Genomic DNA, 21,608 nt, shown 5'->3' with positions numbered 1-21,608 from the left:
GTCGCTGCTGATAAAGCAATTCTAATAGGGGAACAAATGAAAACTGGTATATACAGGCAGCGATGCTTTGTTGAACAATGAAGGAATAAGATCTCTGTTTGAAGGTATGAAATGCAAGGTTAACAATAAATAGAAGTATACTCTCTGGGGGAAAATAATGCTAATGTTAATTAAATATATATTGTAGAATGAAAATAAGTCCTTTAGTTATATTAGATGAAATATTTGAGATGGTAAATATTATTTGAAGATGCAGAGGTTAAAACAACTGTAACCAAACGACATGCTGCATGTGATGATGGTTTTTTGTTTTTTTTTTTTTGTTTTTTTTTGTCTTTTTTGTCTTCCCCGTTCCCCCCCCCCCTTTTTTTTAAACCCTAGGTTATTGAGGTGCTTATTAAATATACAACAGAGAGATACGGGATGTATAAACGTAGTAGGGATGCACCTGTGATCAAATGACATATTGTATGTGATGATGGGTTCTCCCCCCCTTTTTTTCTCTCCTTTTCCCATTGTTTTTTTTCCTATTGTTATGTGATGTTGTCTATGTAATAAAAAATAAAAAATTATATAAAAAAAACTTTCCTCAATTTCATCAAGCATGTCCTTTGGTTACAAACTTTTATGCATTAGTTTTTACAATTAAAAATAAGATCATTGGTTAGCCATCAAACATAACTAAATACATCATTATCATTGACCATTATGTGTGTGTGTGTGTGTGTGTGTGTATGTATGTATGTATGTATGTATGTATGTATGTATATGTATATATGTATTACTGTCAACTTAGAGGGACGCGGTGGCTCAGTGGCTAAGATGCTAAGCTTGTCAATCAGAAAGGTCAGCAGTTTGGCAGTTCGAATCTCCAGCAAAGTGTAATGGACTGAACTCTGGTTACTTGTCCCAGCTTCTGCCAACCTAGCATTTCCAAAGCACGTAAAAAATGCAAGTAGAAAAATAAGGACTACCTTTGGTGGGAAGGTAACAGTGTTCTATGTGCCTTCAGCATTTATTCATGCCGGCCACATGACCACAGAGACGTCTTCAGACAGTGCTGGCTCTTCGGCTTTGAAACACAGATGACCACCGCCCCCTAGAGTCAGGAATGACTGGCACATATGTGCGAGAGGAACCTTTACCTTTACTTTCAACTTTGTCATTTGCTTTTAAAACATCCCCAGTGTTTTGAGAGATGTCTTACTTTAATTTCATCCAACTCTCACATCAATAAAGACAAGTGAACAAAATAAAATGATTAAGAAATAGAAGGCATGAATTATTGCCCTTTGAAGAGGAAAATTTCCCAAAAGAGCTCTTTTTCTACTATGAAACAGCCTGCTAGTCCCACCTCCCAGCTAATGACTCACTCGGGTGCTCCAGAAAAAAAGTTTTTAAATGTTTGCAATTTTTGAAAAGTTTATTATAAAACAAATATTTAAATTCTTTAAAATGCACTTTTAAAATAAAAGTGTCATTTAAAAAAAATTTTTTTTAAACATTCAACTAATCTGCCAGCAGATGTTCCATCATGGGGGAAGCTGTATATACATGGAATCTGGAAAGCACTTTAATCAGAAGGCTGACCTTAATGGATCCACCCAGGGAATCCTACCAATGCTTCCATTCCCCACCCTCCATTTTTGGGACAACCAGGACCTGGATGACTGAGAATCTCCATAGACAAATATAAGCCCCATCAATGCAGTGTGTGGAAAGAGCTTTCCCAAAAAATACGTAGTCAACTACTCCATACTGGCATGAAGCAATATCCATGCATGAAATGTGGAAGGAACTCCAGGTGATGGACTTCGCTTTCTTCCCATCAATGGATTCATTCAGCACTGGGACTCTATAAATGCATGGAATGTAGAAAGAGGTTATGTCAGCCCTGTAGTCTTCATTCCCATCAAAATACCCCCACAGAAAAGAAACCAAATCAAGGCACAGGGTGTGGAAACATCTTCACTCTGAGCATTTTCCTGGCAGACAATAAAAGAACCCACACAGCTGAGGCTATGCCCTCTCTTTACTCCTCGTTCCCATCTCTTCACCCCTTCTTTCAAGGGGTGCCAATTCCTCACATGCTGTTACAGGAAGTGCTAGTGAGCTGGATGAGGAGAGAGAAAACCCGGATTCTAATCTTGCTTCAGCCACAGAGCCCACCTGGGGGCTGTTCTCTGAGTTTGATGGTTTTTTTGCAGACCTTTCATTTCCAAACTGGGTAACATCATCAGTACTGAAGAGAAACCATGCCTTGTTTTCCCCAGTGCAAGTCCTGAAGAGCAGTACAAGACTCTGTATTCAGAATAAGGCTACCTGTCAGGTGAGCCCATGGATGGGGGTGGGGGGAATGCTAGGATATTTTGTTGTAACATTGAGGATTTTACTTTTTCCCCCTTTTCGTGAATGATATGTGGACCCACAGTCCTGCATGGCCTACTTATCACTGGAGGCATTTCAAAATCCTGGCTGCTGGCTGTAATAGAGAGGTGAGAAAAAGCAAGATTCAGGAGGATGTGGAGTGTCCTCTTTTGCCAAACAATATAAGGCAGGGGTGTCAAACTGGATTTCATTGAGGGCTGCATCAGGGGACCTCGGGGAAGGGGAGGGGACATGGCCAAGGTAGGTGTGGCCAGCTGGGGATATCGTCCTGCAGCCCTCTGCCAACAAAAATGGAACTCACAGTCCTCCTGGGCTCCATTTTTCCTGGCAGAGGCACCGCAGGCTGTTCCTTGGCTGTTTCTCAGCAGGCGAGATCTAAGCACCCTAAGGGCCAGATTCGGCCCACAGGCCTTGAGTGTGACACTAGTGATCTAAGGGATCACACCAGGGGTGACATTCAGCAGGTTCTGACAGGTTCTGGAGAACTGGTAATGGAAATTTTGAGTAGTTCGGAGAAATGGCAAATGCCACCTCTGACTGGTCCCAGAGTGGGAAGGGAATGGGGATTTTGCAGTATCCTTCCCTTGCCATGCCCACCAAGCCATGCCCACCAAGCCTAGGGTGACCAGATGTCCCACATCTGGCAGGACAGGCACAATTTTTCGTCATTTTTCCCGTGTCCCGCCCGCTTCTCAAAAAACCCCGCTTTATTTTGGTGCTTGCTGGCTCCCCCGCCCATCATCAGCTGCCGCTAGCTCGCTCGTTCCGTTCCCCCATCTATTCTATCTACACTAAAAATCTAAGCCAGCCCAGCCTGCCGCTCACTGATTGGCCTGGACTCCAGCCAATCAGTGAGCAGGCTGGGATGGAAAACGCGGCGTGCTTAAAGTTTTCCATCCCAGCCAGCTCACTGATTGGCTGGAGTCCGCTTAGCACGCCACATGAGTCCCCCGCCCATCCGTTGCTGCTCGCATGGGCGGGGTAGCGTAGCGAATGAGCGGGGAGCGAGCTCGCCTTTCCGGCTCCACTTCCGGACAAGCCGTGGGAAAAGAGCCACCTGGGGCCGCCGCTTCTTCTCCAAACTCAGAGTAAGTGACGGGCGGGGCAAGTGAGCGGGGGGGGGGGGATGGTGGTGGGATCGCCGCCCGCTGCACTCCGGCTGACTCACCCCGGGCCGGGCGGGCTGGGAGGCTCTGGGCGTCCGGGCGGGAAGAGCGCAGAAGAAGGCAGAGTGGCGCTCGACGTGACTCTGCTATTTCTGCTGGAGGAGCCCCTAGAATAGATAGGGAAGGCGGGTGGCGAGGCGGAGCAAGGGAGCACAAGCGGCGGATCCCAGGCTCATATGCAGAGGGAGCTCTCCAGGCACAGGAGTGCTGGAAAAGTGCTCCGCTCATGCACCCACCGGGACGGAGCATGCTCGCTCGCTCGCTCCAGCCCTGCCTGCCGGCACGACTTTGAAGTGCTCGCTTGCCGCTTGCCTTCCACGTCAGCCCGCGCGGAAGGCAATCCAGCCCTTTCAAAGTCATGCCGGCAGTTTAGAACTCGCCTGCCATTCAGCGAAACATCTTTCGCTGAATGGCAGCCGAGGGGCACGCTAAAGTGCCGGCATGAGTTTGAAGGGCTGGCTTGCCGCTTGCCTTCCACGTCTCCCTCCTTCCTTCCTCTCCTTCCCACTCCTTGCAACTGGCGGCGGCGAAATCGTAATGATCCGAAGGTTTTGATGGCTGGCACAATGAAGGTCTTCTTCATCTCCTTTACCTCCGCAGCGTCCCCCATTTTCCTCCCCTCCCCCACCTGCGGAGCCTCTTCCCCTCCCCTCCCCCTACAAGGGATCTACAACCCATGCGGGAAGTTTGGGGGCGGGGGGTTGCATCTTTTCCCTGGCTTCTCTGAGCTTCGTTCCTCCCGCTTCCGCTCCTTCAGCTGGAGACAATTATACACACACACACACACCCAAAGAATCCTAGGCACACAAACAAGCAGCTTCCCCACCGTGGGCTTTGTTCTTAACCGACAGCGGGCAAAGGGAATAGAGAGAGGCAGCGGCGAGGCTACCTTTTGCGGGGAGAGCAGGAGCTTGGCCAACCGTGGAAAGGTGCCCTGGGGCTGGGATCCAAGGCGCGCTTAACTAGGCGAGGAACTTGTGTGGACCCGCCGGGGCGTGGGAACTGAGGAAAAGAATAGACAGGGGACACGTGTGGAGAAGAAGAAGTGTGCCGAGTCCTAAGACACTGGCGATCTGGGGCTGCTGTAAGCAGGCGCTGGGCTTCAGGGGAGGGGGTATGTGCAACCCCCCCTCCTCTAATGCTTCCAGCTCTTCTAAAGAAGGGAGTCAGGGGGGCTTGTGCAGACCCTCCCCCCTATTCCCGCATCTCCTTGCAGGAAGCCCCAATCGCCAGGGGCATCGGACTCCAAATCCCATCGCAGCAGCCCCCAATGGCCAGTGTCTTAGGACTCCAAATCCCATAGCAGGAATCCCCACTCACCAAGATCGCAGGACTCCAAGTCACATCCCATCTGCTTCTAGATCTCCCTCGCAAGCTTCAGCAGCCCCGATGACAGCTCGGCACGCTGCTTGTTTGTGTGCCTGGGATTCTTTGGAGTGTGTATGTGTAATTGTCTCCAGCTGAAGGAGCGGAAGCGGGATGAACAAAGCTCAGAGAAGCCAGGGAAAAGATGCAACCCCCCCCCAAACTTCCCGCATGGGTTAAAGTAGAGCCTCGGGATGCCTTCATATGGAATCTCCCCCCTTCCTCTCGGCTTTGACCTAGGGAGATCCCATGCGCTCCCGCCACCCAGCTGGAAAGGAGGAAAAATGCGTGGTTGGGGAGAATCAATGAGCCGGAGAAGGCTGTGGGTGTCTCCGCCATACACTCAGGCGCCAGCCCTGCTGCTGCTGCTACTGGGCGGGAGCGCAGAGGCGGCATCCAGCCAACCTGCTGGAAGCCTGGCAACTGACAATGGCAATCCGTCTTGCTTTCCCACTCCACTCCTCTTTCCCAACGCAAAGGTAGACGAACGGAGAGATAAGGCAGAAGAAGGGAGGGTAGCCGATGCTTCGACTGACAAGAGGCACGTCATCCGCACCCTTAAAATCCCCATCTCCTCCCCACTCCAGGGGTAGGATACTGCAAAATACCCATTCCCTCCCCACCTCCAGGGGAAGGATACTATAAAATCCCCATTCCCTCCCCACCTCCAGGGGAAGGATACTATGAAATCCCCAATTCCTGGTCACCTTAACCAAGCCATACCATGCCCCAAAGCTATGCTATGCCCAACAATCCATGTCCACAGAACCAGTAGGGGGGAAAAATGAATTTCACCACACAAGAAATGCAAAGTTCTGGGCATCTCCCACATGTATTCCCCCTTTTAGAAAAACATCAAAAGAGTTTCCTTTTGCCACCTCATAACAACCATCATCTAAAAAAAGAGTTTTCCAAAATATGTTCCTCAAGAACTGAATGGATATAACTTTTTTACAAAATGCCCTCAAATGCTGTTTTGTTCACTTTGGTCCCATCTTCTGTAGAGTCATTCTGCCCCGGCACTCCTTCCTTCCCGCTTCCCAAAACATGACCTTATGGAAGGCTGATTGTTAAGCACAGCTGGCACTTAGTTTCATTTATTGCAGCTTTTCTATCTCTATCAAGAGCTTTGCCTCTTGATCCGGGCTAAAAATCAATTAATGAAACTGTTGATCAATGGGGACCAAATTTTGCTACCATCTGCATATCTTTCAGCTTAATTTTTTACTGTGATTTATTGTGAAACACCCAGAAAGATTTGGCTATTGGGCAGCTTAGATATTCTCATGAATAAATCCATAGCTACATGAATATGTACAAACCTCCTTCTATGCAGCCAGGCATCCTAAACCCAGTCTGAGTTTGGACATCTTCCCAAAACTTTCTCTTGGTGGCAAAGTTCTCTTTGGAACAGAAGCCATGGTCTTGGCAATCCTTGTGGTTGCACTGGATCCTGGGAGTTACTTCAGCCACTGGGCGATCTGCAAAAAAGACAACTCTGCATTCAGTCCCACAAGCCCTGGTCCTCTCACACTTGGGCCCCTGCAATGCACTCTACATTTGAAGACTGTCCATAAGCTTCAGCTGGTACAGAACACAGGCAGCTCTTGAGCAGCTCTTGGGGCCTCTGAGTAGAGGTGGGTTCCTACTGGTTCAGTCCGGTTCTGCTGAATAGGTAGTAAAAATCTGGCATACTTTTCCCAACTGGTAGTAATGGCAGCCTGGTCACACCCCTGAACTGGTTCCCCAGTCACCACTCGCTTGCCCAGCCCCATCCAGTCTCTGCTCTGCAGCTTGCCTGCTTAAGCGCTGCATCCCTGATCTGTCTGCCAGGTAAGCCAGTGAGTCGCAGCTTAGCTAGCTGCCTCTGCCCCCTTCCCTGCAGCCCTGCCATGCTCCCCTGCCTTCCATGCGGCCTCACCGGTGGTCCCCCATGCTTGCTTGTCTTCTAAGATTGGTGTCCAGCCTGGCTTGGCCAGTGGGTGGGCAAGCGGCCCTTGGTGGAAACACGGATGGTGTGCTGGGGCTGAGAGGGGTTGCGGCAGTGATGCTGCGGGAGGGCATCCGGGGCTGCTGCACATGCACCCGCTTCATTTCTTCAAAGACAGAGCCCCCCTGCTGCAGGGCAATCCAAAGAGGGGAGGGGATGCTGCAGAAAAGGCTGCCTTCCACTGGGCCTGTGTGCCTCTCGTGCCAGCTCTGTGGGGCTTCAGGCTCCAAAGCAGCCCACTGGCTTCTCACCCAACCACCTGCCTGCTCCTTGGCCATGCCGCTGCTTACTGCCAGTGAAGAAGCAGAGCAAGAGGTGGAAGCCACTGGCGGGGGCTGGGGGTGGCACCTGCTCAGGCCGGGAGTGGGGTGCAGCCAAGTCTCCCCCCCCCCCAGAGTGCCAGACTCCACAGGCCAAGTTCCCAGAGTAGTACCAATGGTTGGGCAGGCCAATCTGCAAAGAGAGCAGGCAGCTGGTTGTTTTGGATCCCGGCAGAGCCGGTACGAGAGGCATGTGGGCCCTGGGGGAAGGCAGCCTTTTCTGCAGCATCTCCATCCCCTCTTTGAATCACCTGCAGTGGGGGGGTCTGCCATTGTAGAAATGGGACTGGCACATGTGCAGCAGCTCCTGGATGTCCGCTCTCCTTCCCAGAGGACTTTCTTCCTTCTCCCTCTGCCAAAAGAAAGAACATCCCACCACCCTGCTGGTCCTGCAGGGCGGAGTTCTGGGGTGGTGGGATATTTTTTCTTTTAGTGGCAGGACAAGGAAGAAAGTATTCCAGGAGGTCAGAGGGTGGACATGTGCAGAATGTCCACCCTCTGGGACATTTGCCTGGTGCCTGCCCTCCTACAGCACTTTCTTCCTCCTCCCATTGCCGAAAGAAAGAATACTCTGCTGTCCCAGAACTGGACTGCCATGGGGAGTTCTCCTGCATGGGTGTGGCTGGTGGCAGCAGCGCCGACACCAGCAACAGAGCGCACCCTGCCTTCAGAGGCCCATTTACCTAGCCGAATCAACCGCCTCAGCACCAACAGACAGCGGGATCATCTTTCTTTCAGCGGCGGAAGAAGAAAGAAAGTGCTCCAGGAGGGCAGGTAGTGCACATGTGCAGCCGTCCCAGGACATCTGCCTGGCACCTCTCTCAAAGAGAACAAAGCAGATGCAGCACTTCTTCCAACAGCTGAGGACGGAAGAGGAGCCGAGGCTGGAGGGCAGTGCAACACTGCTCTGGCCTCGGCTGTTGGAAGAAGTGCTGCACCCGCTACCTTCCCTTTGAGGGCCGCCTTGCAAAATGGGGGATTTTCTGACATTTTGGAAGGCAGCTCTCAAAGAGAATGAACCGGGTGCTAATAGCCAAGGCCTCGGCTCCTTTTCCTTCCTCAGCTGTTGGAAGAAGCACTGTGCCCACTTGGTTCTCTTTGAGAGCCACCTTGCTTGCCAAGGCACGAGACGAGCATGGCTGAGGAGAAATCAGGGGGAGGGGGAGGAAAAAGCCGAGCTTCTGCTAGGAATGGCATTCTCCTTCCTCTCCCCCTGATTTCTCCCCGACTGCACTCGCCTCGTGCCTTGGCAAGTGCAGTGTCAACTCCCAGCATTGTCACGGGAGACAAGGAGGGGAAATACATTCCATCCATATTCTCGACTGGAGTCAGATCTCAGATTACTGCAGCCGGTTTGGGAGGGGTGCATCTTATAGGGGAATGTGTTCTATGACAAAGACTGAGGGGAGGGAAGAAACGGGGATAAAATTCAGCAATAAATCAAACAAAGAATAGACTGGACTGCAAACAGATCTTGCTAATGGTGCCCCTACTAAATACTAGTTTTTGTATTGAACCTTGACTCGATGCTCATGAATCAACTAGGGCATTTTTAGGAAGCCTTACAGACAGTCAATTCTTCTTTTAAGTATCAGTGGTGCCTGGAGGCAAACTCTGGAATCTGAAGAGAGCCTGATTGCAGCTGGAGTGCAGCCTGACCTCAGACATCAAAGCCAAGATGGGCGAAGAAAGAGGAGATGAGTATTCAACTCAGAAGGGAATGTGGAACGAAACAGCCAAGCTTCAATAACTTGCCCAAAGGAACACCTGGGAGGGGGGCACAGACTGTTCGGCGCTATACAAACAGGGGTGTTGGGGACGGGGCATGCGTGTCACAAAATGGGAGGTGCCCCACCGGCAGGCAGTGTGGAAGGTGAAGGTGGAACGACAGGGTAGGTTGGCCATTCCATGAGTCACTAATAAAGAGCTGTTGTTACTGACGCCTGAGTCTGCCTCATCTGTTCCCACGATCTAACACTGGCGATGAAGGTGGGATTGGAAGGCAACTAGGCACGAGAACAGAAACAACCCGGCAAGCAATCCAGCCCGGAGCGAAGCACGGCAGTGAGCAACCATCTTAAAAGCAGCAGATTTGAATCAGCTACAAGCAAGCTACGAGATGACGATGCATGCCCCACCAACTCTGTTTGATCCAACCACCGAACACTGGGAGTCCTACATGATGAAGTTTGACTGCTTCCTCGAAGCAAACGACCTCCTCGGCTTTTCTGAAGGCCGGAAGAAAGCCGTGTTCTTAAGCTACTGAGGATCCAAGGTTTTCGAGATGATGAAACATCTCTCCGAGCCAATGCCACTTCATTTGGTCGCTTGGTCGGTTCTCCAACAGATGCTGAGGATGCACTACGCTCCCAGACCATCTAAATACATCCGGAGGCATGAATTCAACCTCTGGAACCAAATGGAAGGTGAGTCAATAAATCAATATGTTGCTGCACTCCGAAAAGCTGCAGCCTATTGTGAATTCAGGGATATGGATGAGCTCCTCCTCAACTGCATAATTTGTGGTGTTCAGGACACTCATTTGCAGAGGAGGCTGCTTGTCAAGACTAATCTCACACTCCAGATCGCCCTCGATGAAGCCAGGGCTACCAAATCCTCGACCAAGTTGACGGAAACCCTACAGAAACAGAACAGAGCCTGAGGCGTCAGACAGCGATGACGACGTATATCACATGCACAATGATTGCAAGGAATCGGCGCAGAAATTCAAATGGCAGTTTCCACCCTGCACCGCCTGCGGAGGCAATCACCAGTGGTCAGGTTGCCGCTTCAGAGACGCCGTCTGCCAGCATTGCTAACGGAAGGGACACATCGCCAGAGTCTGCAGGAGAAAATTCCCAGCAGCCAACCAACATCCACGACATCCACAGACGCACTCAAAGCCGCAAAGATGTGGGTCATGGCAGCCACGACCCAAACAGCAGGAGGGAACCCCTGGAGTGACATACCACACGACCATTGGCAAAAACAGTGTCACCCGGACAGCAAAGCTGAAGGTCACCATCCTCCTGGAAGGATCACCATGCTCCATGGAGATGGACACAGGGTCACCACTGACCAATATGTCCTGGGCCGCTCTCATGAAAATCATCCCCAACCTGAGAAGGCACAAGCTGTGAGGTCCAGACATAGTGAGCGAATATCAAGGGAACCGAGTCCCAGTTCTTGGTCAGGGCATCTTCCGGGTGCAATACAAGACATTCAGTGGACTACTTCCCATAACGGTAGTGAGCGGCATGTTGCCAAGCGTCCTAGGACTGGATTGGTTCAAACCCCTGGGCCTTGATGTTGAGGTTGAGGTTGAGGTTTTTTTATTTATATGCCGCCCTATTCCCTATGCGGCAAACAACTCAAGCGGGGAAGGGAAGTAACAGGAATCAATGCCATCCGGGACAACAGCACCAAAGAACTTTTTAGGGAGTTCGCAGATGTCTTTGGCACCAGTCTTGGTAAGTATGTGGGGACCCCCATATCATTCAATCTGGATCCCAATGTAGCTCTGATTAGAATGAAACCCAGGAGAGTGCCTTTCGCTCTTCAACCCAAAATTGACTTAGAATTGGACAAATTAATTGGCCAGGGGATCCTAGAGCCGGTAGATCATGCCAGATGAGAAAACCCTATAGTGACCCCGGTCAAGCCTGAGTCCGCACCTGCGTGGACTATATGTGTACAGAAAACAAAGTGTTGCAATAGAGCAATAGCAATAGCAATAGCAGTAGACTTATATACCGCTTCATAGGGCTTTCAGCCCTCTCTAAGCGGTTTACAGAGAGTCAGCATATTGCCCCCAACAATCTGGGTCCTCATTTTACCCACCTCGGAAGGATGGAAGGCTGAGTCAACCCTGAGCCGGTGAGATTTGAACCGCTGAACTGCTGATCTAGCAGTAGCCTGCAGTGCTGCATTTAACCACTGCGCCACCTCGGCACTTACCCTGTACCCATTGTACAGCATTTGCTACATTCATTGGGGCCCACAAAGTTTTTGCAAAACTAGACATGGTGCAGGCATACCTAGTTGCCTGTAGATGGCGCCACAGCGGAGGCCCAAACTATTTTGATGCATAGGGGTGCCATTAAATGCAACCGCCTACAATTCAGCATTAGTATTGCCCCTGGACTGTTCCAAAGTGTCATGGAACGACTTTTGCAGGGATACCAAGAGTTGTCTCCTATTTTGATGAAATATTGATATCCACCGCAAATAAGGAACAGCTAATTAAAAGAGTTAGAACTGTTTTGATCAGAATCAGTGAAAAGGGCCTCTGTTTAAAAAAGAAAAAGTGCCAAATTGTGCTGTTGTTAATGAAGCCTGAGTCTGACTCATCCGTTCCTATGATCTAACACTGAGACGAGGGGAGGTGATGAAATTTTACTTTTAATTGGGAAGGGGGAAACCAGCATCAACTTAGAGCCGGTTTTCCACCAGGAATATGCCAATTTGATATGTCAATAGAAATATTGTTTGAGGAACCTGTCTGCCTGAGAGTTCTTATTGAACAGGTTTTATTACTTGCAGCCCTGACACCTGGCCATGTAAACATTGATGAGCAACAGGTTTTCAAACACTAAAAGTACAAAAACTTCACCTTCTGAGACTTCCGGGTATTGGGATCCTGGACTGTCCATAGGCTGGCTGATCGGTCTCACTCCAGACTCTGTTGCTTCTGCTTCAGCCGGTGTCTGTAAAGAAAGTGAAAATGAAGGAAGTCAGCATTCCAGTTCATATAAGTGATGGGTGTTTTCTGTCCTCCTATCACCACAATCTTAACAGTCCCCCCAATGCTCCTCCAAGCCCCATTTACTTTTCCCCATTCCAATTCTTCCTGGACAGAACCCTGCTCCTCTTTCCTCACCCCACTCCTGTTCCTTCCCTGTCTCCCACTCCTCCCTCTGAGCTGGGCTGGATTTTCCTTGCAGAACAGTTGACCAGAGGGTCCCCAGCAGAAGATACTCAGTCCCAGAGAAACTCCGGAATCCCATAATTCCTCCATGGCTGTCTTGGGGTTCAATTTCCCACCCCAACAACATTCATGGTCTTGAGTTTCGTGTGTATTCCAAGTCTAGAGTTTTGTGTTGAGACTCCAGCAATAATCAGACTCACCTCTACAGTTCCTTGGGATTGGAGAGGTGTCTGTGATTGATTCTCACCACCTGTACCATAAACAAGGAGGAAAGCAGCCATTTCAGAAAAAATATAATCAGATTTCACTTGCTGGGATATATTTTTCCTAAATCTCCACCACTGGCCTGAGAGATGACAAAAAAGAGAGGACATCTCATTTGTGGCTTAGGTAAAGAGCTTTTGCCTGTCCTGGAGAAGGATTTACGTTGAAGACCTTGAAAAGCCCCGATGATACAATTGTCTGGATTTTAACTCAGCATCTTGAAAATAGCACCCAGACGTATATACTGCTTCACAGTGTTCTACAGCCCTCTCTGAGCAGTTTACAGAGTCAGCCTGTTTCCTCCAACAATCTTGGTCCTCATTTTTCCAACCTCGGAATTGGGCTGTATCTTGATTGGACCATGTGACTGAGACTGGGGGGAAGTGATGAAGTTTTACTTTTAATTGGGAAGGGGGGAACCGGTGTCAAGTTAGAGCCGGTTTTCCACCAGGAATATGCCAATTTAGAGTTGTTTAAAATGGCTGGATCCAAGGATGGTTTCTTCAGGAGGGGTCACACCACCGCCGTTTTGAGTACGGTGGGGAAGTGCCCCTCCCGAAGGGAGGCGGTCACGACCGCCTGGATCCAGCCATGTGTCACCTCCCTGCTGTTGGCAACCAGCCAGGAGGGACACGGGTCCAGAATGCAGGTGGAGGCACTTACAGCTCGAATGGCCTTGTCCACATCCCCAGAGGCAACATCCTGGAACTCAACCCAGAGATGATTTGATATGTCCTAATAAAAATATTGTTTGAGGAACCTGTCTGCCTCAGAGTTCTTATTGAACAAGTTGTATTACTTGCAGCCCTGACATCTGGCCATGTAAACGTTGAGGGGCAACAGGTTTTCAAACACGAAATGTACAAACACTTCACCTTCTGAGACTTCCGTGCATTGGAATGGGGATCCTGGGCTGTCCATAGGCTGGCTGATCGTTCTCGCTCCAGACTCTGTTGCTCCTGCTTCAGCCGACGTCTGTAAAGATACCGCCAACTCTCCAGCTGACGATTGACACCTTGCGACCCTCTGGTACTTCTGTTTTTGTGTGGACAATTTTGACATAGTGGCTTTGATTGCATTCTGAGGCCCCCATGACTCACAGGATGCTTCATTCTGCAAAGAGAGAAAATGAAGGAAGTCAGCATCCCAGTTCATATAAGTGATGGGTGCTTTCCATCCTCTTATCACAACAATCTTAACCGTCCCCCCAATGCTCTTCCAAGCCCCATTTCCTTCTCCCCCCGTCCAATTCTTCCTGGACAGAACCTTGCTCCCCCTTTCCTCACCCCACTCCTGTTCCTTCCCTGTCTCCCACTCCTCCCTCTCAGCTGGTGGGCCAGCAGGACTGAGCTGGGCTTGATCTTCCTTGCAGAGCAGTTGACCAGAGGGTCCCCAGCAGAAAGGATTCAGCCCCAGAGAAGCTCCGGAAGCCCATAATTCCTCCATGGCTATCTTGGGGATCAATTTCCCACCCCAACAACCTTCATGGTCTTGAGTTTCTGGTGTATTCCAAGTCCAGAGTTTTGTGTTGAGACTCCAACAATAATCAGACTCACCTCTAGAGTTCCTTGGGGTTGGAGAATTGTCTGTGATTGAATCTCCCCTTTTGTACCATCAACAAGGGGGGGAGTAGCTGTTTCAGGAAAAATATAATCAGATTTCACTTGCTGGGATATATTTTTCCTAAATCTCCACCACAGGCCTGATAGATGACAAAAAAGAGGGGACATCTCATTTATTGCTTAGGTAAAGAGCTTTTGCCTGACCTGGAGAAGAATTTATGTTTAAGACCTTGAAAGGCTCAGATGATACAATTGTCTGGATTTTAACTCAGCATCTTGAAAATAGCACTCAGACGTATATACCACTTCACAGTGTTCTACAGCCCTCTCTGAGCAGTTTACAGAGTCATTTTATGACTCTTTTATGACCTCAGAAGGCTGGAAGGCTGAGTCAACCTTGAGCCTGGTGAGAATTGAAGTGCCAAATTTCAGTCAGCCAAAGTAGCCTGCAGTACTGCGTTCTAATCATTACACTACCTCGGCTCTTGCAGAGAAGAAGGAGGGAGAAAGGAATATGTGTTATCCCATTATCTTTATGATGGCTGAAGGGCAAAAATGTTGTTTGAGAAGGTGTGCTGGATTACAAGAAAATGAAAATTTAAATCGGGATGCTCTGTGCACAGTCACTCATGCCCTTGTCCCTTTTCGCCTGGACTACTGTAATGCTCTCTACATGGGGTTGCCCTTGAAGAGCACCCGGAAACTTCAACTGGTCCAGAATGCGGCTGCGCGGGTTATCATGGGGGCACCTAGGTGCTCCCATGTTACACCCCTTTTAGGCAGCCTGCACTGGTTGCTGGTTGTCTTCCGGGTATGATTCAAGCAGGGGTGGGTTTCGACCGGTTCGCACCGGTCCCTGCGATCCGGTTGGTCGCCGAACCCGGAAGTAAGTAACTTCCGGGAACGGCGAAGCCCCCCCCCCCGTGCGCCCGCGCGCGCCCGCACACCCGCACCCGCTCCTTACCCGGTTTTTACGAATTCTGTGCTTCCACGCATGCGCAGAACGCATACAGCACCTGCGCGATCCTCCAGGAGCAGCTGGAGCATTGCGCAGATGCTAGTACGCATGCGTGCGCCATGTGTGTGCGCGAGGACACCGCGTGCATGCGCGAGGACGCCGCAGGCCTCGTTCCAACCGAACGGTTGGAACGGGGCGAGAAACCCACCCCTGGATTCAAGGTACTAATTATGACCTTTTAAGCACTCCATGGCTTAGGCCCAGGGTACCTGCGAGACCACCTACTGTCACTGGTAGCCTCCCATCGTCCAGTGCGATCCCACAGAGTTGGCCTCCTCAGGGTACCGTCGGCCAGACAGTGTTGGCTCGGGATCCCCAGGGGGATCTCTGTGGGAGCGCCTTCCCTCTGGACTGAGCTGCCCCCGGAGCTTCGTATAATCCCCGACCTCTGGTCCTTTCGACGCGCCCTAAAAAGTTGGCTTTTCCTGCAAGCAAGCCTGGCCTGAAAAAAACAAAATAACTTATTGACCACTGTTAATTTTAATTTGAATTTTTCTTTAAAAAATGTATTGTCAATTTTAATTGGATTTGGGATATTCCATTTAATTTTTTAAAACTTTTGTATTATGTGTTTCTTTTAATTGTTGTACACTGCCCCGAGTCCTTGGGAGAAGGGCGGCATATAAATCTAATAAATCTCAAATCTCAATCTCAAAATCAAAATTAAAACGCCCCAGGTTCCTCTTAGAGATCTTACAGGACATCACAATTCTTGATTGACAAGATGTGCTCACCACATATATAAAGGAACATGCCTGGTGGTTATTGCCCAGTGTTCTCCTCTACCCCTACTTGCAATTTTTACCACTGCACCTTCTCTCTTTTGTCTGTTCTAGGGGTGAACATTCTGGAATTACAGGAAATTGAAAAATGGCTGCATAGTTTCTTCTTCCTTTGTGACTCCCATTGAAAAGGTTGTTGGTGGGTCAGGGGCTTATGGTGGGTCAGTCCATGACAACCTGCCTCTCCCAACTCACTGTGGGGCAACTCACTACAGCCAACTTGCCATGGAACAACTTGCAACAGGATGTTAAACTAATATCAAAGAAATGCTGCACAAACATCTATGTTACATGTACTGATAACCCCATTAATTTTAGATCTGTATCAATTAATTCTCTGTCCCTGCTTTTCAGTTTAAACGTTTATCCAGAAAATCTGTATATTCAAGGCAAGTAACTCAGTCCCTTTCTTGGATGGTGCAAACCATCCCTCTTGTATAGTTTTTCATTGGACCAGCTGCAGGCATTAGGACTAATAAAACCAAAGCCTTCTCTTTTACACCACTCCTTTAGCCACACATTAAACTCTGCTACACACTGGCCCTTCCCTCTTTGTTCCTTATATAATGGTAAAACCTCTGAAAAGGCTACAACCTATACTACTAAGTTCATACGCCAAGCTCTGGAAATCATTCTGCACAGAAAGTACAGATGCGGAAGATCATTTCTGCCAAGATGTATAATAGCATCAAGATCACAGTCCTTACTGACATTCCTGTCTATTTAAGAATATGCCTCTTGTCTCTGCTGGCAGTAGCACCTGGCAGACACCTGACCTCTTTCAAAACCTCCATATCCTTTCCTAAATTTACATCCTTTACCATTGAATCACCAACCAGACGGTGACTTCTCTTTTTGGATACCTTGCTCTTCTTGTGTGACTGATGTGTAATATCTGTTTCATACTTTCCCCTTTCAAAAGTAAGTTCGTCATCTTGGACCACGATCCCCTGCTTATTTGAGTCATCATCATCACAACTATCTTGACCTGTCACTTTAGTGTCCTTATTAAGGTCAGCAAGGGCACTGTATCTGTTATGCTGGGATAGATTGAAAGCTTTGTGTTTGTGGTCCACAGCTCTCACCCTGCCAGATCCCACGGTTATCCATCCTGCCCTTCTCTGTCAGGATCTTTCTGGTAGAGGGGGCTGATAGGGTGGCAGCTCAATAGAGTGGAATGGCTGAATTGGGCACCTAACTTCTGCTTGGAGAGCACAGATTAGAGATTCTAGATAGGTGATCTCTCCATGTAGACTAGTAATTTGTTTACAAAGGGGGCAGTATCCAAATTTGAAAAGAGTACTGCGAAAGACAACTGCAAAGCAAGGATTGCATGAACTAAGCCAGTCATTTTGAAATCAAATCAAATCACAATATCAAGCACACTAACCCTGAATGTATTATTGCTGCTTTTGCTTTAAAGTTATATGATTTGTGAGCCATTCGGCATGCGGGCTACTACCTTTGTCCTCTGTACTCCCTCTCAGTCTCCCTCAATCACAGCCAGCAGCTCCTCCCACCAGCCCCCCAGGAAGTTAAAAACTGGGAACTTACATATCAGGAAGAGAATCAAGATCATGGCAATCACAATTCCTGAGTAAATCCACCATATTCTAGCTAAACAAGGACAAGAAACATGGTTCTAATTAGACCGATGCTGACTTCCCTGAAGTGGAGATGCTGAGCAACAGAAGCATTTCCCAACCTGCACTGGCCTCCAGGAAGTGCCCCCACCTGCAGCCCCTCCCCTTCTGGCTATAGATGGCAGAGGAAATGGCCTTGAAGGGCAGAAGGAAGAGCCATCACCAAGACTGATTAGATGAGGGTGGCTTCAACCTGGGCCAAGAAATCAGATTAAGGAAAAATTACAAACCCTTCTTAGTTCCCCTGAAGATAAATGTTCAGATTGCAAGAGTCTGTAAATTTTATTTTATACTACAGATAGTCCTCGGTTTACAATCCAATTTGACACAACTTTTCTGATGCTGAGTCAGTTGTTAAGTGAATTTTCCTCCATTTTATGATCTTTCTTGGCACAGTTCTTAAATGAATCACTGAAGTTGTTAAGGCAGTAAATTGGTTATTAAGTGAATCTGACTTCCCCATTGATTTTGGTTGCCAGAAGGTCACTAAAGGGGATCAGGTGACCCTGCAACTGTCATAAATATGAGTCAGTTGCCAAGTGTCTGAATTGTGATCCCATGACCATGGGGATGCTGCAAGGGTTGTAACTATGAAATTGGTCACAAGCCACTTTTTAAAGTGCCATTGTAACTGGGAACGGTCACTAAACAAAATATGTTAAGTTGAGGACTTCCTGCAAAAGAAGCACCATGAGATTGGGCTCTTCTGCCAGTCTGTCTTGTTGGATTGACAAAAGATAAGTGGAAAAAGTCATTGAATAACATGGGATAATTTGTTAAGACCAGATAATTCTATCAGAAAGGAAAACTGTTTCAGTTTCGTAGCCTCATATCTTTCCAGATTTCCAGATCATCTCATCTCTCCCATTGCTAAATGCAGGACTATATATCATAGCTCTATCTGAACAGTAGAGACTACACTGATCCATGTCTTCATCATCCAACCTCTCACCTGTTTCCTCCTTTAAGACCAGGGGCTCCCGCAAGCCCTTGTGCTCCAGGTAACACCGCAAGTGGTCCCTCTCCTTGGGGTCGATCTCAATGCTGAGCTGGACATAATAGGTCCCATCTGAGTTGGGGGCCACGTTCCTATGGAGGGTCTCATACTGGAAGACCTCTCCATCCCTCCTCCAGGTGGCCTGGATCTCCTTGGGGTAGAAGCCAAAGGCCTGGCAGATGAGGACCTCCAGGCTGCCATCCACCACCTTGTGAGTAACCTTCCCCACCGGAGGCTCTGCAGAAACAGCAACACCTGAGTTCCTGGGATTTCTAGAGTTTCTGGCAAGTTGATTTAAATATCAAGTCCTCCTTTGGTCCCCCTCTCCCTCTTCTCCCTCTCCTCCTCTGAACCTCTGGTACCCACAAAAATGGGAACTTTGAAGCTCTTCCTTTAAAAAAACCAAATATATAGGGTTGGGGGTAAAGTTGTCAAACTGATCAACATAAACCCTAATTTGGGAATTGATTCAGCCCCCCCCCCCAATTGAATTTGCTCAAGTTCCCCATAGGAATCAGGAACTGATCTTTTCTTCTGACCCAAAGTTGGTTTCTTTTGCTTTCTAAGATTTTCTCATTGCAATTGGACTGGATCTTATTTTCCCACTCAGTTTCTTTGTCTTTCAAGTCCTTATTTTGGGGGCATTGAAGATTATTTTCCTTCTGTAATATGATGTGAGATTTCTCCTGAATCTCTGCAATGTGTGTCTTGGCTATGTAGGGTAGAAATAATATGGGGAGGGGGAGCCTACAGAAACATGCTCAGTGGAGACCGTCTTTTGCCACTCACCAATCCTCTGCAGAACCTCCTTCTGGTAGGACAGGTGTCTCTGCAGACACTCAATGCAGGTCTCATCCAGGAAGATTTTGTTTCCATGGGACCACCTTGGGTCCTCCTCCCACTTCACCTTCACCTTCTCGGCCACGGGCTGAGCTGTCACCCATTTAAGGGTCTCCTTGTCGAAGCTGATGAAGTCCATCCCATCATAGCCATAATGCAGAAATCCTCTTTTGCTCCCATCTTCCCTGAGTTCACAGCCCAAATTCACCTGCCAGGTGTAAAGCCCTGAAAGAAATCCAGAAAGAATGGATGTGAATGAAAAGGGCCCAGGATTCCTCTCCTAAGACACAGTTTTATTCTACCTCCCATCCCTCCCAGGGAGAGAAACCTGATTTCCCCTTCCCCTCTTTATCCCACAAGGAGAAATGTCTTTTACTTCAGTTAACCCTGTTGGAGCCATGGTGGCGCAGTGGTTAGAGTGCATTACTGCAAGCTACTTCTGCTGACAGATGGATGGATGCAATTTGGCAGATTGAATCTCAACAGGCTCAAGGTTGATTCAGCCATCCGTCCTTCTGAGGTCCGTAAAATGAGGACCCAGATCGTTGGGGACAAGATGCTGACTCTGTAAACTGCTTAGAGAGGGCTGTAAAGCACTGTGAAGCGGTATATACATTTAAGTGCTGCTATTAGTATTGAGGTCAGGCCATGAAGAGTTTTTAAGTGGGGAGAGATAATTGGGGGTGGGGATTGAAGTCTTCTTTCCTTTTCAGGAGGCATTGCTGTCCCTGGCTCTGCTTACCTCCAGCATGGTGGTCCAGTTTTGATAACTTGTCCAGGTCATCCGTGAAAACCCACTCAGGGGCCAGAAACATCTCCTTCTCCACCTCCTCCATCCAGGGCACCAGAGACTCCATCTTCCTGGTGAGGCTGTCAAAGCGGATGATGGGCTGGTCATCCAAGTAGCCCCTAATGAAGAACTGGTTCAGCTCCTGGCTGTGCTCTGAGAGTCGGTGGTAGAAGTAGGACAGGAAGTGGGATGGAGAGGCTGGAGAGGGAAGAGGGAGAAGAGCAGAATTGTGGGGTCTGTACTACAACAACATCCCCTTCAAGCGTTTATTAGAGAGGACTGTCAAGCAGTATCAAGCTGTACAGAAATCTAAGTGCTTTTATCAGAAACAGCCCCTCCCCAACAGGTTCTCTAAACTGGAACAAATGAGCTGAGGATCTTTCCAGTGAGGGCAAAGTTTGATGATAAGGGTGGAGCTGGATGGTGAGGACTTCGCCCAGGCAGGAGAAGGAAGGACCAGGAGAAAGAGGGCAGGGCTGAAGTCTAAAAACTTCTCTTTTCACTTCTCTCTGTTCTCCCAGAAATAAAAATGGGGGCTGATTACAAATCAGTTACTAAAGTTTTTTTTAAACCAGGATCGCTGAATCGCCAGAGAAGGAGGGTTTTGCTTTCTGGGAAAAGCGTTTGGGTCTGAGGGGGGAGGATGGGGGAGAGAAAGACACAGCTCAGGACATGAGATCCCCTCCCTGTCTGATTCCTTCCCCCCTCCCCGTCGCAAACTCACCGCAAAAAGTCCGAAGCACGAAGGACCCCAGCACAACTCCCAAGAACAAGAGGGGCGCCCGGGGCAGCAGCATCGCTCTCCAACCAGGCGCCCCCGTGCACCTCCAACCGAAGACGCCCTCCGTTAAGTCACTTAGGCGCTGCCCCCGTTCGGGTCCCGTCCCGATGCGCAAAAAAGTCCAACTCTGCCCAAATTCTCCGCTCCGTCCAGGTCCGCGAAGAAGAGAGAAAAAAACGCTGCTCCTTTATTGTCTTCCGGGGGTCCTGGAGGGAGGGAGGGAGGGTCCCAGGGAGACGTTGTCCAGAACCAGGCAACGGTAGAGCTCAAACCTCCTAGTCACCCCGGTTTTGTGAACGATGCCCTCCACGGTCATTCTTCTTCTGAGACTCTTCGATCGAGCCCCCTTCGCCCCATAGGCCTTTGGGGGACCTTCTGGCAGAAGGTGGCTGCCGATGATCAAGGGGATCGCTGCATCTTTGGGCAACGTCCGTCTCGGACCCCGCTCCCTTCCGCCACTCCCCCTTTTTATTTGTACCTGCAACCGAAGACACCGCTCCGCCAATGACAGCCCTCCGAGCTCCGATGAAGTTCTCCTCCCGTTCAAAGTCTATTACTGCCTGTGGCAGCACGTTAATAAAAGTTTGTTTTGCATGGTAATAAAAGGCGCAATAAATGGAGAGAAGTGGCAGGTGCTGATCTTCCGTGCTTCTGAGACTAGCTACAGTGTTCTAACCAGATCTTTGGGAGGGGGGGGGGTGCGGTGCATGTCTGCTGCAGGAATCTAACCTGGAGGATCGTGAGACTGGAGCTGGGACTCTCACTCAACCACAGA

The 21,608-nt window shown here is 49.0% G+C and overlaps 1 protein-coding gene across 1 annotated transcript in view; it reads right to left on the bottom strand.

The window, feature by feature from the left end:
• The window catches only part of LOC148047183 (uncharacterized), a 76,279-nt gene extending 55,108 nt beyond the window's left edge, over positions 1–21,171 (bottom strand). The window contains exons 1-3 of the mRNA XM_087707991.1: positions 20,777–21,171; positions 20,005–20,250; positions 19,212–19,487 (exon numbers count right to left, since the gene is read on the bottom strand). Of these exons, the coding sequence (XP_087564117.1) occupies positions 19,212–19,487; positions 20,005–20,250; positions 20,777–20,849 (595 nt within the window). The 5' untranslated portion in view covers positions 20,850–21,171. The remainder of the gene's footprint in view (positions 1–19,211; positions 19,488–20,004; positions 20,251–20,776) is intronic.
• Positions 21,172–21,608: the final 437 nt, after the last annotated feature.

Source organism: Thamnophis sirtalis, unplaced genomic scaffold, assembly GCF_051295495.1.
Source record: "Thamnophis sirtalis isolate CommonGarterSnake01/CBP01778 unplaced genomic scaffold, rThaSir2_p1.2 scaffold_3, whole genome shotgun sequence".
Lineage (NCBI taxonomy): Eukaryota > Metazoa > Chordata > Lepidosauria > Squamata > Natricidae > Thamnophis > Thamnophis sirtalis.
Note: the sequence above shows the minus strand (reverse complement) of the source record. Positions and strands in the feature narration are given on the sequence as shown.